Consider the following 16,479-nt stretch of genomic DNA (forward strand, 5'->3'; position numbering starts at 1 on the left):
TCCAAATTCAGCTAACTGTGGTACTTGAGTCAGAATATGTGGGTGTTTAAGACTGCATATTTTAGTGAATAAATGAGACTCCTCATCAAATCGCAGAATGTAAGCTAAGAAATGGTATTTCTCTCTCCATTTATCAGCATAATCCAGAAGTGGTGAGCTTCTAGTGTTAATGGATAATAAGATTGGAAGACTCAAGTATGTCCGAGTTGGCTCACAAATATGTGGAAGGGGAGGTGGTAGGTATTTTATCTACTGTAATAACAGGTAATGTTGGACCAACTGGAGCCAAAAATAATGTCATTCAGTATTGATCCTGATAAAGAACTGGCACTGAGATTAGTTATCTTCATTGTATTTTCTGTATGGTAGTTCTGGGTTTATATGGGAAGCTTAGATCACTTATGGTCATTTGGTGATTGACTATTGGGGGTAGGTAGATTGATGGCAGATAGGTAGAGGATAAAATATTAACATAAGGACAGTCAGTTGTAAATCCTGTCCCCACAGTAGTAGCAGGAGCCCAACAGGAGGCTACCACTGAAGCAAAGAACCAAAATCTGGCTGCAAGGTTTTTCCCTCACCATTTGATAAGAATGGCCATTGGGTCGGATCAATGGTCCATCTAGCCCAGTATCCTGTCTTCTGATAGTGGCCAATGGCAAGTGCTTCAAAGGGAATCAACAGAACAGGGCAATTATCAAATGATCCATCCCATGTCATCCAGTCCCAGCATCATTTACTTTGATTAGGCTGCAACATAGGGAAACAGCAGAGGTTGAACAAAGCTGGCAAATCCCTGTGCACATCCCAATTACCCAATGCGGGAAGACATTGATTATCCTGATCCCACAGAAAGAGGAAAGTAGTTGGCAGCCTCCCCAATCTCCAAGTCATTGACCTATCTCCTCATATGGTAGCTATTGGTGAAGACAGCTACTGCTATCCAAAAAGGGTTAGAAAGGGGCTTAGGCCCAGAGGGAAGAGAGAGCACAGAGAAATAGGTAACTTGACAGGGAGGGAGTGTGGCTTACAGCAGACATCTTGAGTAAGAGGAACGGTTTATGGATGGGTGTGAACAGATCTACCTTACATAGAGAACGATGTTGATCTGCTGGTATGAACACAGGACTGGGAATCAGGACTTCAAGTTCGTATTTGGCCTCTGACGGACACCCTTTGTGGCCTAGGGCCACCCCTTAACCTCTTTGTCAGTTTTGCCTTCAGGCTTCAACAATGCCTACTTCACAAGGCTTTGAAGAGTAGTTAATGTGGTTTGAACATGGGAGGAGCTATACTGATTATATTATGTTCTTACACAAAGTTTGGCTGTGCAATCTTAATTACTAATTTCCAAGTTACCAATTGCTTGTTGTTTATAATAACTTTATTCAGTACACTTTGTAGTTGAAATTCTCAGCTCTACATCAGTGCAACTTCTACTGAGAATGTCTTAGTTTTTTAAAGAAAGTAATTAAAAACATTTATGGAAACTGCATAGACTGACTTCTCAAAGTATTTTGCTAGAATTGTAAAAGGTTGTGTAAATCAGTGTTTTTCAAAGTTAAGGTCACAACCCAGTACTGGGTCGTGGCATGTAAGTCATTGGGTCGCTTTGCTCAGCACCCAGACACCCTAGTATCTCTGGTCAGCACTGCCGACTGGGATGTTAAAAGTTTCATCGGCGGTGTTCCCCAGCTAAGGCAGGCTAGTGCCTACCTGCTCCAACACCGCGCTGTGCCCCGGAAGCGGCCAGCAGCGGGTCCGGCTTCTAGGCAGGGGACCAGGGGCGGCTCTACCTTTTTGGCCGCCCCAAGCAGTCAGGCGCGGGAGGCGCCCGGGAGCCCCGGGAGCAGTGGACCTCCCGCGGGCTTGACTGGTGAGGGTCCGCTAGTCGCGCGGCTCAGTTGGACCTCCCGCAGCTGCGGGCGGTTCGCTGGTCCGGCGGCTGCGGTTGAGCTGCCGCAGTCATGCCTGCGGGAGGTCCAGCCGAGCCGCGGGACCAGCGAACCGTCCGCAGTCATGCCTGCGGCAGGTCCGGTCGTCCCGGGGCTCCGGTGGACCTCCCGCAGGCATGACTGCGGCAGGTCCACCGGTCCAGCCTGCCGCCCCCCCGGGAAAGGGCCGCCCCACGCGCGTGCTTGCCGTGCTGGGGTCTGGAGCTGGCCCTGCAGGGGACTACAGGGCTCTCTGCACTGCCCCCTCCTCAAGCACTCCCATTGGCCTGGAACTGGCCAATGGGAGCTGGTGGGGGAGGGGAGGCCTGTGAGAGAGAGCCACATGGAGCTGCTTGCATGCCTCTGCCTAGGAGCCGGACCTGCTGCTGGATGCTTCCATGGTGCAGCGCGGTCTGCAGCGCCAGGACAGGCAGGAAGCCTGCCTCTGCGCCCTGGCTGTGCCACTGACTGGGAGCCGCCGAAGGTAAGTCCGTGCCCCAATTCTTGGCCGCCCCAGTCCTGGAACCCCTAACTGCACCCCAAATCCCTCATCTCTGGCCCTACCCCAGAGCCTGCACCTCCAGCCCTGAGCCTCCCCAAACCTGGAGCCCCTCCTGCACCCCAAAGCCCTCATCCCTGGCCCCATCCCAGAGTCTGCACTCTCAGCCCAGAGCCCTGACCCCCTCCCATACCCCAAACCTCTCATCCTCAGCTCTGTTGGGTCACTGACCCAGCATCTGAAATTAGAACATAGAAATAGTACAAACCCCAGAGCCTAGACTATTTTGTGGAACAGGCAGAGACCAGTAGGGCCCAAGAAACACCAATGCCTCAGGCCCCTGCAAAGGCTAAATTCTGTCAAATGACCTTTACTGCAAAGAAAGGCAACCCCTCTTCTCTCTCCCCCCCACCCCCCATCACTGCCAATCTGATCTGGGGAAAATTCCTTCCCCACCCTACCTGGGGTGATCAATTAGACCCTGTTCATATGATCAAGAACTGGAGAGCCAAACATGTGGAGAGAGAGGCTGTAATTATTAGGTGGCTCTTTCCTCCCAAGGGCCAGGACAAGTAGCCATGTGACAAAAAACCCCACCGTGGTATGAAGCCCTTGTGTGCAGCCGTAGCAGGGCTGAGGTGAGAGTCCGGCAGGGGTCTGGACTGCCCTCGGCCTTCCCTCTGAGGATGGTGGCACAGGGAGTGCCTGGCCTATGCCTGTTGCGCTTGTGCAGAACTGAACTCAGCCCCAAACTAAAGGCTCCGCAAGGAGAATCTTTGGGCTTGTCTCCCTGTGCAGAGCTCCAGCCCTGTGCCTCTGCTACCTGCTCCTACCCCCACGGGAGAGCTGCTCCCCTGGCGTAGTCACTCCAGCTCCCTCCCCGAGAGGTGGTAGTTCCTGCCGACGGGGCTGGCTACAGGCGGGGTTAGGCTTCTTCACCCCCCCCCCGCACAACAGGCAGCGTGCAGAGAGAGCGGCTGGGCCGATTGCGCTGCTGCTGCTGGGAGGCGACCTGGTGGGTGGGGGGGTGTATCACCCTGACCGTGGGGCAGAAGCTGCCCGGGGTTGGGGTATCACCAACCCCCGGGTCCCGCCCCAGCCGGCTCCTTCCCCGCAGCAGCGGTCGAGCGGCCTTCAGGGGCGGGGCTTAAGCAGGGGGCGGAACTATAGTGCCGGGAGGTGCCTGTTTCCGGCCGGGCCCCGTTAGCTGCTGCTCCCAGGCGGCCCGTCGGGGGGGGGGGCTGTTTACAGCCGCGCACACGCAGGTTGTAGACGCTTCGTCCCTTCCGCCGGCTGGTTGTCAGGGTTGCGCGAGCCGGGGAGCGCGGGGGCTGCCGCGGGGCGGACGATGGGGCTGAGCGAGCGGGAGCGGGCCGGGTGCCGGGCCCTGCTGGAGCAGATGGCGACGGACGAGCTGATGGCGCTGACGGACACGATCACCAACCGCCTGGTGCTGCCGCAGAGCCGGCAAGGTGGGCGGGGCCGGGTGTGTGTGTGTGTGTGTGTGAGGGGCGGGCCCTAGCGTTAGCTCCGCCCCCTGGGGCTGGGGCTGGGGCTCGGGCTCGCGCCTCGGGGCTGCCCCGTGTCTCCGGCCCGGAGCCGCGGCTGCCCCGGGGGGCGTTTGGCTTCTGGCCCCGCCCTGTCACGGGCTCTGCCCTACGCGGCTCAGTCTCGCTCCGCCCGTCTCTTGGGTGCGCGCCGGGGGGCGGGGGCTGGTCCGCGGCCCGGGCTCCTAGACGCCGCCGCCGCCGCCGCCACGCGAGTAACGAGCTGCAGCCCGAGCACCGCTCCGCCCTGCCCCCGTCAGCCCTGGCGGCCCGGACCGGCCCGGCCCGGCCCGGCCCGGCTGCACAAGAGCAGCTCCGAAAGCGTCTCGCGCTTCGGCCGCCCAGCTGCTGCCGCGCTCCTTTAACGAGTGTGAAAAGGGCGCGTGGGAGCGAGGGCCGGGCCGAGGGTGAAACCTTTGCGATCTCTTAGGCACGTGTTTGGTACCCGGCTGTGGACTTCACGCAGTTCCTTAAGTAATCGCATCCCTCAGATGCTTGTGCTTTTCAAACATGGTGCAGTATTTAAATAGGAAACACGGGGGGTAAATGGACTTTCTAGATTTTCTTTTTCATTTTATAAGTAGATTTCTGATATTCTCAAAGAAAATAATAATTCATAATTCCTTGATTAGGTAAATGCCATAGCTGTTTTCATAGCTCAAAAATTACACTATGTATGAGCCCTCCAGACTTCATTTGATTGTATCCCTGTTTAGAGCCTCTTTCCTCCGCGGATCTTTCTGTGTGTTAAGCTTGTTTTTTATTAGTATATTGTGGTGGTATCCGAACAGCATCAGTACTCCATTATGCTAGGCTCTACACAAGCAGGAAAGATGTTCATACCAAAATCAGCTTTCAGTGAGTAAAATCATGGATTGCTCTCCTCTGGGAGGCATTCAGACTTCTGAACAAATTACCAAGATAGTCAACACTTACCATCTTCTATGTTTGACAATGATTGGAGTTAAAAGCCTTTTCATCCTTTATGAAGTAGTGTGTGTGTCATGTAAGTTCTGTGTCCTTTTAAAAAAAAAAGGGAGGGGGGGGAGAGGGTAAGGAGCAGGTGTGCATTACAGCTAACTGAAATACCTGTTAATGCTGCTGCTGGCATGAGTAACTTCTGCTGTCAGCTGTTGAAAGAAACATTCACAGTCAGGTGTTTAAATAAGTTACTAGCCCACAGGGCAAAGTATCTCTCATTTGTACATTTTCCACCCCTTTTTGTGGCCTCATTTTGATTTATGTGACTGTTTTGCTTTGCTTTAACTTAAGGATTTTTGTAGTATTTGTAGAATACGATAAGGATAAGTAAAAGTTTGCTTTAACTAAACAGTTGTTTCCTAAATATAAGGTGTTCTAAGTCAAACACTAAAGTGCTTGATGTGTAACATCAGCCAAAATTAGAATTAGCTACTTTGACTTCTTTAAAGGCCAAATTTGAGCTTGTAATATTTCCTAACTGAGCAATAAACCCCTGAAAAATAAGGGTTTCCAATAGTAACGTGCTTTCTGTCAGAACATTATATATAAAAAATGGCACCTTCCTACATAGTACAGTGCACCCCACTGGATCTTAAATATTTGGTTATTGTACGTTATAAACATTTATACTTTCATCAGCCTTCACACCTTTATGGCTTATGGAAGGCTTAATCTCACTGAAGTGTGTTCTGTTTATTGCTGGCAGAATCACCATCTAAGTTCTGATTCTAGAAATCTGCATTGTTGACATGTGAGGTAAAGAACACAGCTTTTAAAATCCCAATTTGAGTTTACAGAACTGGCTGGCAGTTAACCAAAATGTTCTGTATTATAAATTGATAAAATGTAAATAGGGAAGTCACTGGAGGCAAGCAGACATTAGAACATTGGGATTTCCCTCTTAAAGATATACTTTTCTGACTGTAACCTCACAGAAAAAAGTACCTATCTAGGCTAGTAAAATAATTATAGATTGATTAAAAACTCAACTGTTCAGAATGACCATAAAAGGCCCTCTATTCTGTTAAATTCTCCTCTTTCCTTCAACCCTGTACCTATACTGTTCCTTTCCTGGAAATCAAAGGAGCCTTGCAGTATGTTCTGAAGGACATCAGATCCAGGTTTAGTCAGACCAATGGTGGAAGTGACTTCAGATTTGATTCAAATGATCACAACTGTTACAGTATCATTGGGGGGTGGAGGAAGTTGGCGGTATCAAGAGCTAAATAATTTAGGTCAAAGCCAACTTAAATATTAACACAAAATAAGTTGTTAGCTAATGCATCTCAGTGAACATGTGCAGGGTGCCCTTTGCCTGAAATAAGTTGGCTGCTGTGTACTGCAGTAGCTGGAGTTTCCAGATTGCTTGAAAGTGTAGCCCCATTTGGAGCACATTCTGTGAGTGGCAAGATAAACATTCTAAAAGGGTTATCCTTTTTGACAAGCTCAGATACAGCCCCTTTGGCAGTCACTGGACATCCAGAAAGAACTGGGGGCTCCAGCAAGACTCTCTGCTTGCATACATGATTAATGCATGCAAGCAGAGAGTTTGAGCCAGTGGAGTTGTTACAGCCAGGTTCCTTCCACAGCCTATAAGCATTTGTCTCTGTCTTGCATGGTTTGAGTTTCTTCTAGACCCACGTGAATTATTTTTCCAGCAAATAATCAGTTTGTCCAAAAATGCAATTTCAGGGAACCAAAACCGTTAGTATATTAGGGAAGAATTTGGTGAATAGTTCTGGCTGGAAAAAAGAATTTGTTTGAAAAAATCAAAACTGCATTGACTGTTTTGAAACAATTTTTTGACTTTTTGTTTTAAAATGTTTTGTTTAGGAATTTAGCTTTACTTATTAAACCACCCAAAATGGTGAGAAACACCCAAAATATGGGTGGGGAGGGAAAATCCTTTTGAGTTTTAAAAAAAAAATGTTTAATCCAAAATAATGAAAATATATATATATAGGTTTTCTTTTTGGTGAGGAAAGTTTTTTAAAAAATTAGTTTAGGTTTGAACTCATTTTGTGGGGATCATCAATTCAGCCTCCAAAAAAACTAGTTCAGCTCTAGTTTCAGCCAGTTAGGTCTGATTCAAGCATCAGTTTCTGGTAGGCCATTGAGGCAACAGATCAATTTCAGGCTTTTCCATATGGCCTGCTGAATGCCTTTCAACCATATTTGCATGAGTTTATTACTGATCATCACTGAGGAAAATGTTCAAGTTGAAATTTTTACTTTAGTTAGAAAATCAACAGATTGGTTTTCTAATGAGAGAAGCAGTTGCTGACTTAACTTTCTTTATTTCCAGAAGCCATTCATGCAATTTTAGTTTACAGTCAAAGTGTAGAAGAACTCTTGAAAAGAAGAAAAGTCTATCGAGAAATAATTTTTAAATACCTGGCAACAGAAGGAGTTGTGGTGCCACCTTGTTCTGAAAAACACCAGCTCATTCATCATGCAAAGCAATACTGGAGTGGGCAGCTGACAGATCGTGTTGCAGAGACAGAGGATATTAATCCGAATAAACAGGTGAGTTTTATGTTCTGAAAGGCCTAAGAATATTGCCTGTGTGGAACAGCTATTGCTTGTAAGTTCATTGACTTTTTTTTCTCAGCCAAACTGAGATGGTTGTGTTTTCCTGTGTTTGTAGTGGAACTGAAATTTTTCTTGGTTTAAAAGCGTCACTTAATTAAAAAAAATCCTCTCATATTTGCACAATGAATCTTATATCTGGAAATTCTGTAACTATCTTGATAGATAAAATGCCCTTTGTTTGTTGGTGTCTGAGTATGTAATTAACGTGTTGTGTCTTCCTCACAACAACTGACTTTGAATTCCAATGAGTGGAATCAGTAGGTCACAAATTAAGACAAAATAGTACATCAGAGTCTGGATAATTCTAAAGATGGATGTGTGACTGCCACAGATGGACATGGGACGCTCCATAAGCGTCAAGGTCACAAATGTTCTGAGAAGTGTTCTGAAAGTTTAGTCTCAATTGTTGGGAAAATAAACTATGCATTTCTCTCTCTCTCTCTATTTGTTTTTTAAGCTGCCCGTCTCCCACTTTGCCAAGCGACAATAGCACCAAAACAGCACTGCTGCCCTTAGTTTTTAACTAACAGGTCACATGACAAATCATTTTGTTAGATGCTCCAATAGCTGTTAACTTTTTGCAAGCCATCTTCCTTTCCATTCCTGGTATCTAAGGAAAGTGGAGAGTGAAATGCACGATGGATGTTGAAAAACTGTAACTCTTCTGAAACTTTAGGATTGGTGGCAGTGCTACCGTTGCTACTGAACAGGTCTCTTTCTAACCTCTGCTTAATATGATGTGACTAGATTTGCCTCATTATCAAAAAGTTTGTGGGTGATCTGAACTTCCTCCTCGTTGTATTTTGCAAAATATATTTTTTTTGTTTGGTTGTTATTTTTTAAGTTTTTCGTCATTCTTGGATCTAAAGTTTCTAATTTAAGCAGTTATGTGACTCAAAGACATGACAGTCAGACCATTTGGTGACCATTAAAGAGCTCTGTAGCTACTGACGTGCAACTTTGCTGACTAATTCCCTTGAGGGAAGTAATTTGTCATGTATAAATGCTACTGTTTAAGTGGCAAAAATATAATTGCTGTTGTGCACAACACTCATTGCCCCCACAGAATTTACAATCTAAAAGACAGACCCAGAAGATGGGACATGCTAAGGAACCTAGTTCTTCTGTTGTCTCAGTAATGTACCATACTGTAAGGCTTGTGTTATTGTGACTCTGTTTTGGAAGCTTTCTATAAAGCAGCAAGAGTGAAAACAACTTGCAATGTTTAAGAAAGTGAAGGATAGATGACTGGAAATTAGATACAGTAAAAGTAAAGTGAGTTAACTACTCATTTGGAGAAATGCAGAAACAATGGGAAATTCAGCTGTGCTTTATGGTCAGGCTTCTCCTTCCACTTATCCCTCACGGCAGGAGTGGGGGAGAGAAGTCATGGCATCATAAATCTGGAGTATATATTTAATCTAAAATATGAAATTCAAACACAGAAGTTATTACCCGAACTTGATTCCAGAAGTTAATGATCACGACCTTAGCAGAAGCTTAGTTGAACTTGCTTCTCGCTTGGCCTGCTTTTAAGGAATGCTGTTAATTGGCAAGTACCAGAGGGTGTAGATGTGTTGTTGGTATCTCACTAAACAATTGCAGACAAAAAAATGAGCAATTCATCCTACAGATCTAATTCCTGTTTGGAACGTGAGCTTGGCATTACTAGGTTAGAACTTATTGGAAAATTAAGGATCTTTTTGTCACAAAGTTTTAGTCGTTAAAATATTCAGTTAAGAAACCATCCTTTATTGTAAGAGAAAGCAAAGGATATGTCCCTAAAAACAAAGTTGGTTCGAGAGGTGCGCCTACCTGGGAGACAAATGGATAACTGTCTAGTCCTCCTCTATACAGATTCCTGGCTTGCATGAATTCACTCTCCCTTTATCTGGGAAAGTATTTTTTTTCTCTAGATGACAGAAAACTTCCTTTTCTGAATCCCAGTATCAGCCAAAGGTATCTTTAAAAATAACCTGCCAGTCTACTTAAAATATAACAACTTATTTCCCAAATATTTGTCTTCATATTTCTTCCTCCTCTGCACACGGTAACACACACAGCCATAAAACACAAAGATTCTAATGTTCATTGTCCCCCAATAGCTTTCTTAACCATTGCTAGTCTTGGTTTCATTTTATTAAATTTATTGCAATTTATCCCTATTCTGTCCTCAATGAGATCTTCCCCTTGCTACTGGCTACGTATAACAACTTAGTTTCTGCTTTCATCCCCATCATTCTTAGCTGCATTTGCAGGACAGACTGCAGCCTCGCCGGGCTGCTTCAAGGAAATAACCCTTCAGGTTAGTATTGGTTTGGTCCCTTTATTTCTAATATTTAGCAGTTACATAGGTTCCTCCTCTGTAGGTCTTAGAAATGCTTTGCAAAGGCAGGTAAGTTTAATTTCCACCTGTAAAAACAGGGAAACCAGGGATACAGAAGTTAAGTGATTTGCCCAAGATACACAGTGAATTAGTGGAGAACCTAGTATTAACACTGTCCTCTGCTCTTTCTGTTGGACCATGCTGCCTTGAGATTTTTAAACAAATTAAATTTAGTTTGTGTGAGGAGCTGTGTTGATCTCTTCAGACTATTCTTTGTATTCTTTCATGCTGGCATGTTTGTTTTGGGCTATTATTTTAAAATATTGTTTCCAGTAGACTTAGTGCTGATGAAAGGGTGCAGTAATGATACCCTTGGAGACTATGATTTGGACACTTTTCTATTAAAAACATGGTGAAGATCAGACTCCCTTCAAATAGGCGACCAGACAGCTTTCCGGTGGTACTGACTTTCTGTCAGTAACAAAACTGATCTAGGTTCAAATAGGTAATCTAGAGGTGAAAAGTTTTATATCCCAATAATCCTCTGAGCTATCCAGTTCTTCCTGGGTTACTGATTTTCTTTTTGTTAGCATCTTCTACTGCCTTGAGTTGAAATAGCAGGTAGGTTCTGAGATACTCCAGCAGCTTCAAATGTTGCATCAAGGATGCACACAGAATGACTGATAGTGATCAGGATTGGATGTGTTCATCTGGTCATTTGAGGGTCCAAAGCATAAAGGCAGCTTGCTAGTATCTGTTAAAGACAAATACAAGGGAGACATTGAGGATAGAGTTAATTACTGTGGTCACCTTTAGTATGAGAAGTGCTACCATTGCTCCCAAGTAAATAGGGATATTTGTTTGTTGAAGATACGTATTGTAAGCCATTTGGTTCTGTATTTTATCTTGGTTTGACAAGGCATTGCCATAATCTTAGGTTTTAAGTGTAAATCTTAGCTAGAATTTACTTGTACAGACAACTCCTTTTTACACAGCAAGACTAAATCATACTCTTTAGAAACTGTGTGAAAAATCTTGGCCCCATTGAAGTAAGTGATAGAACTGCCATTGACTTAAACTGAGCTAGGATTTCATCCAGAGTTGTTGAGAAAGGTACTTAAAGTTGGTTTGAGTAATAAGCTCATTTCTCTTAAAAGTAACTACTTCAAGTACTGTATTTCTAAAGAAGCAGCAAAGAATCCTGTGGCACCTTATAGACTAACAGACGTTTTGCAGCATGAGCTTTCGTGGGTGAATACCCACTTCTTCGGATGCAAGCAGTGGAAATTTCCAGGGGCAGGTGTGTATATATAAGCAAGCAAGAAGCAAGCTAGAGATAACGAGGTTAGATCAATCAGGGAGGATGGGGCCCTGTTCCAGCAGCTGAGGTGTGAAAACCAAGGGAGGAGAAACTGGTTCTGTAATTGGCAAGCCATTCACAGTCTTTTAGTCCTAAGCTGATGGTGTTAAATTTGCAGATGAACTGGAGCTCAGCAGTTTCTCTTTGAAGTCTGGTCCTAAAGTTTTTTTGCTGTAGGATGGCCACCTTAAAATCTGCTATTGTGTGGCCAGGGAGGTTGAAGTGTTCTCCTACAGGTTTTTGTATATTGCCATTCCTAATGTCTGATTTGTGTCCATTTATCCTTTTCCTTAGAGACTGTCCAGTTTGGCCGATGTACATAGCAGAGGGGCATTGCTGGCATATGATGGCATATATTACATTGGTGGACGTGCAGGTGAATGAACCGGTGATGGTGTGGCTGATCTGGTTAGGTCCTGTGATGGTGTTGCTGGTGTAGATATGTGGGCAGAGTTGGCATCGAGGTTTGTTGCTACTTAGTAAGTAGCTAAGTTCCTGAGCTAGAGTTACTATGGTGCGGTGTGCAGTTGTTGGTGAGAATATGCTTCAGGTTGGCAGGTTGTCTGTGGGCGAGGACTGGCTTGCCACCCAAGGCCTGTGAAAGTGTGGGATCATTGTCCAGGATGGGTTGTAGATCCCTGATGATGCGTTGGAGGGGTTTGAGCTGGGGACTGTATGTGATGGCCAGTGGAGTCCTGTTGGTTTCTTTCCTGTGTTTGTCTTGCAGTAGGAGGCTTCTGGGTACACGTCTGGCTCTGTTGATCTGTTTTCTTATTTCCTCGTGCGGGTACTGTAGTTTTGAGAATGCTTGGTGGAGATTTTGTAGGTGTTGGTCTCTGTCTGCGGCGTTAGACCAGATACGGTTGTACCTCAGTGCTTGGCTGTAGACAGTGGATCTTGTGGTGTGCCCGGGATGGAAGCTGGAGGCATGAAGGTAGGCATAGCGGTCGGTAGGTTTTCGGTATAGGGTGGTGTTAATGTGACCACCACTTATTTGCACCGTGGTGTCTAGGAAGTGGACCTCCCGTGTAGATAGGTCCAGGCTGAGGTTGATGGAGGGGTGGAAGCTGTTGAAATCATGGTGGAATTTTTCCAGAGTCTCCTTCCCATGGGTCCAGATGATGAAGATGTCATCGATGTAGCGTAGGTAGAGAAGGGGCGTGAGTGGACGAGAGCTGAGGAAGCGTTGTTCCAGGTCGGCCATAAAAATATTGGCATATTGTGGAGCCATGCGGGTGCCCATAGCGGTGCCACTGATCTGGAGATATATATTGTCATTAAATTTGAAATAGTTGTGTGTGAGGATAAAGGCACAGAGCTCAGCAACCAGTTGTGCTGTGGCATCATCAGGGATACTGTTCCTGACAGCTTGTATTCCATCGGTGTGTGGGATGTTTGTGTAGAGAGCCTCTACATCCATGGTGGCTAGGATGGTGTTTTCTGGAAGGTCACCAGAAAACATTGTATTTCTAAAGTGACTATTAAGGATATTTCTGGGCATCAGCTATGGACAAGCACACAGAATCTTCATTATTTAAGAAGAGATGTTTAGGTTTGACTTCCTTGCTTTATTCCTTTTCAAGCATTCTGTCTGGAAAACTCAGACGTGTGTATAGTAAGTAGCAAGTTTCTGTATTAAAGGCTGCTAAAATCTTTTAAGAAAAATAAGTGCTTTTTTTTCCTTTGATTACAGAGCTATGAACAGAGACAAAAACAACAGGAAGAGAATGATTGGAACAGACTAGGAAGAGAATTCTGTCAGTGGTTCTTTGAACTTCTCAACTCTCAGCATCCTTTGGGGAGACAATCCAAAGAACAGTGGGGACCACAGCATTTCTGGGAGGATGTCAAACTGAAATTTTGTTACAACACGTTAGAAAAAAACATGGAAGAATACGTTGGTGCAGAATTGGTGAGCCTCCGTTTACTCTCATTGGTGAAAGAGGAGTATCTCTTACTGAACCCCAACTTGGGTGCTGGTGGACTGAAGTGTGTAATTTCTCCACATGGGTTAGTAGTGGTGGCGGTAGCTGGCACAGTGCATAGAGGCAACATTTGCTTGGGCATCTTTGAACAAATCTTTGGACTCATCCGCTGTCCAGTTAGCGAGAATACCTGGAAAATAAAATTAGTGAACCTTAAAATAGTTGGAGAAAATGCTCTGGAGCCTGGGACACAAGTGCAAAAGCCTTCCATAAAATATGAATTGAATGAACTGCGAGAGCTATATGATGGGAAAGAACTGAGCTTGGTTGAACCTCGAATTCTGAGCAATGTGCGTACAGAATTGGGGGAATAACAATTGTTTGAAGAACAATACAGCAGTTGTAGTGAATTCTTGAATGTTTAAATGACTTCAGACTTGTGGTGATGTCTGTTTCTTTAGTCAGGTTTGCTAAGTTGATGACATGCCAAAGTACTGAGTGAAATACACTTAAAGAGCCCCACTGCTTTTGGGCACCCGTCCTCCGTACTAACATGTAATTGAAAAAGTTGCTTCAGGACTTAGAACTGCACAACACATATTTAGAAATGAAATAACTTTATTTTTCTTTCTATTTTATGTGTTCTTCACATCACATAAGTCCATGGGGACTTAAATAGCATATGGTGCTTCTCCCGAGGCCACGAGTTAGAGTTGGACCCCAATTGTGTTGGAAAGTCGTTGCCTTCAGGTGGCCACTTAAAAGTGCATTAGGATTCTTGGTCTAATTTCTTAATGGGCCCATAACCCCCACAAAACTGGCAGCCTTGTTGGCAGTTCCAGGGGAGAAGTCAAGTACTGAATGCATGAAGAGAATTTTCCTCTTTGTTCTAAAATTGATTCCTTCACTAGAACTTAATAAGATGATGTGGGGAAGCTAGCCCTGCCGCTGACAATGCTTTTCCTGTTCTGAACTGATAGTTAAGTTTCCAGTGTTGTCATTTATTTTCCATTTTCCAGTAGCATTTACCTCACTTCTGCAATAAAAAACCACCCTGCTCCCAAAATTAAATGGTTGCCATTGCATCCATTTCTTGCATTGACTCTCTGAGGGATCAAGGGGTTAACAGTAGAATTTAGTCAATCAATTTAAGCTTTATATAAAGCCAGATGTTTTGATAGGATATTTGTTTTGTATACAACTTACAGGAGAGTTTAATGTAACAGCTTACATGTGGTGGTTCCTGTACGTTCTCTCAAAATCAAGAATTGTATCCAATTACCGCAGAGTTATTAAACTGGATATGTCAGGTTTTTAAAACACGGAAGCTGGAACAAGAAGTAGTTTTTCCAGATAAGCTTGCTCTTCCATTGGCACAAGTAATAGCAGTTCAGGGGTTAGAGGGAATTCAGGTAACTTCAATAACTACACTTCTCTGTTTTCTTAATGTGTTTAAAAGTAACACAAAAGATCACATAAAATCGTTTCTGTTTACTTGCTTCGAGTATTTGACAGTTGTTTGTCTAGTCAATTTCATTATTTCTCCAATAATTATTTCCTATTTGTGTGGTCTATCACACAGCGTGGGAGAGAAGTTTGCACTTTAAAGAAATGCTTAAATGTGGTTAAAACTAGTAAAAAGTAGCAGAAAGACACGAGGCAGGTGTGATGCCTAAAAACAGCTCTCAAACTCACTTTTGTGAACCAACTGATTTCTAGTTGTCCCTTTAACAACAACAAGATTTGTTTAAAAAGAATGTGATTATAATACTGAGTGAAGGACAGTGTTTGAAACATTGTTTCCTAGTGAACTGTTGAAGTAATTAAGAAAAAAGTAGCTTTCATTCTTACATTCCTTTGAAGCACTTCCCTTTCCTTGCATGTGTGTAATCTTCTAGTTTCAAGTTATTGGTAGCCATGCATACCTATCAAAGGGGAGGGAGTTGGGAAATTCTCTACATACTCGTGATTTTGACTTTTGGAGTGCAGAGGAAGAAATAACTGTGAAAACCAAAGACTAAAAACAGTGCCTCTTTTGATTATGTAGAGATGCTCCCTCTTTGAATATTAAAGCAAATTTCTTGTCTCCTGTAGAAGTGTACTGTATCTTCCCTTCTTGCTAAAATTAATGGCATTTCTAAACATGCACTAACTAATAATATGAAGATTACATTCAAAATGTAACTAATTGTCCTTGCTAAATTAAAATTATGCTAGTGTTTATGCTTTATGAACTCACTTTACTCACAACTACAGAAAGTGCACAAACAACTGCAGAAGAGAGGAATACAGCTAAATGGAACTTCTATATTTCATTCATGTTTTACAACTAAGTTAACTAGCATGTACAGATCTCTCTTCAATTACATAACATTATAAGTATTTTGTGCTCCCCTTCTGGTGTTTAAGACTTTTCCCAAGAAGAGGGAATGGGGAAAGCAGAGAGCAACACCACTATACAAACTTGAGGGGGAGTGGTTGCCTTCAGTTCTCTCTGCATATGCCTGCCTGCTGTTAGTTTCAGCTTTGCTAAACACCTTTTTGCAGTTTTTGTGGAAAGATGGTTGTGACGCTGTGTACCTCAGGGAACCCCTACACTTCCATGTTCATCTTTATAAAATGATTGTGTGGAATCCAATGCAGTTTGTCATGCTGTGTGTCTTCGGAAGGCTCATAATGCACTGAGCATGGTTGTTATAGTACAGGGGTAGGTGAGCTGATTTTCAGTGGCACTCACACTGCCTGGGTCCATTTTAATTTAATTTTAAATGAAGCTTCTTAAACAGTTTAAAAACCTTTATTTAATTTACATACAACAATAGTTTAGTTATATATTATACACTTATAGAAAGAGACCTTCTAAAATCGTTAAAATGTATTATTGGCATGCAAAACCTTAAATTAGAGTGAATAAATGAAGACTTGGCACACCACTTCTCAAAGGTTGCCGACTCCTGTTATAGTAATTATTACAGTAATGTTATAGTAAGGTTATAATTTCATGTACATAGTTATGAGGCTGAAAATGTATCCTCATGGCTTAAAGCAAGCCTATGCAAAAACTCTCCAAGAACAGAGAGGCAGTTCACACCTCATCAGGGTATGGATGGGACAAACCCTGCCCCGCCTTACAGAAACAATGGACACTGGCTTAGGCAGCAACAAAAGAATCTGTTAGACCCTTGAGGGAATCACCCCTTCCTTTGGGCAGTTTGAGACTGTGATGAGGTATTGCTCACCTGACTCTGAAGGGAGGAGAGGACAAAGCACAGGGGAAAGAAAGGACGTGATAAAAAGGAGAGACATTTTGCCATG

The 16,479-nt window shown here is 44.0% G+C and overlaps 1 protein-coding gene across 2 annotated transcripts; it reads left to right on the top strand.

Moving 5' to 3' along the window:
* The first annotated feature begins 3,747 nt into the window (after window positions 1–3,747).
* Window positions 3,748–15,802, top strand: C1H3orf38 (chromosome 1 C3orf38 homolog). 2 transcript variants are annotated; one of them, XM_045001913.1, is made up of 3 exons: window positions 3,748–3,905; window positions 7,267–7,487; window positions 12,933–15,802. In XM_045001913.1, exons 1-3 carry the CDS (start codon window positions 3,782–3,784, stop codon window positions 13,536–13,538), a joined length of 951 nt encoding a protein of 316 aa, XP_044857848.1. In that variant the 5' UTR covers window positions 3,748–3,781; the 3' UTR covers window positions 13,539–15,802. The 2 variants fall into 2 exon arrangements, with proteins under 2 accessions (XP_044857848.1, XP_044857849.1); XM_045001914.1 differs by lacking the exon at window positions 3,748–3,905 and adding an exon at window positions 4,369–4,493.
* The last annotated feature ends 677 nt before the right edge of the window (window positions 15,803–16,479 follow it).

The sequence above is a fragment of the Mauremys mutica genome, chromosome 1 (assembly GCF_020497125.1).
Source record: "Mauremys mutica isolate MM-2020 ecotype Southern chromosome 1, ASM2049712v1, whole genome shotgun sequence".
Taxonomy (NCBI): Eukaryota; Metazoa; Chordata; order Testudines; family Geoemydidae; genus Mauremys; species Mauremys mutica.

What these genes read in the sequence shown, in the direction of transcription:
- C1H3orf38 (XM_045001913.1), top strand. Translation starts at nt 3,782, where the DNA reads ATGGGGCTGAGCGAGCGGGAGCGGGCCGGGTGCCGGGCCCTGCTGGAG. An exon ending in GCTGCCGCAGAGCCGGCAAG is followed by an intron (nt 3,906 to 7,266) that starts GTGGGCGGGGCC and finishes CTTTATTTCCAG; the next exon opens with AAGCCATTCATGCAATTTTA. An exon ending in ATATTAATCCGAATAAACAG is followed by an intron (nt 7,488 to 12,932) that starts GTGAGTTTTATG and finishes CTTTGATTACAG; the next exon opens with AGCTATGAACAGAGACAAAA.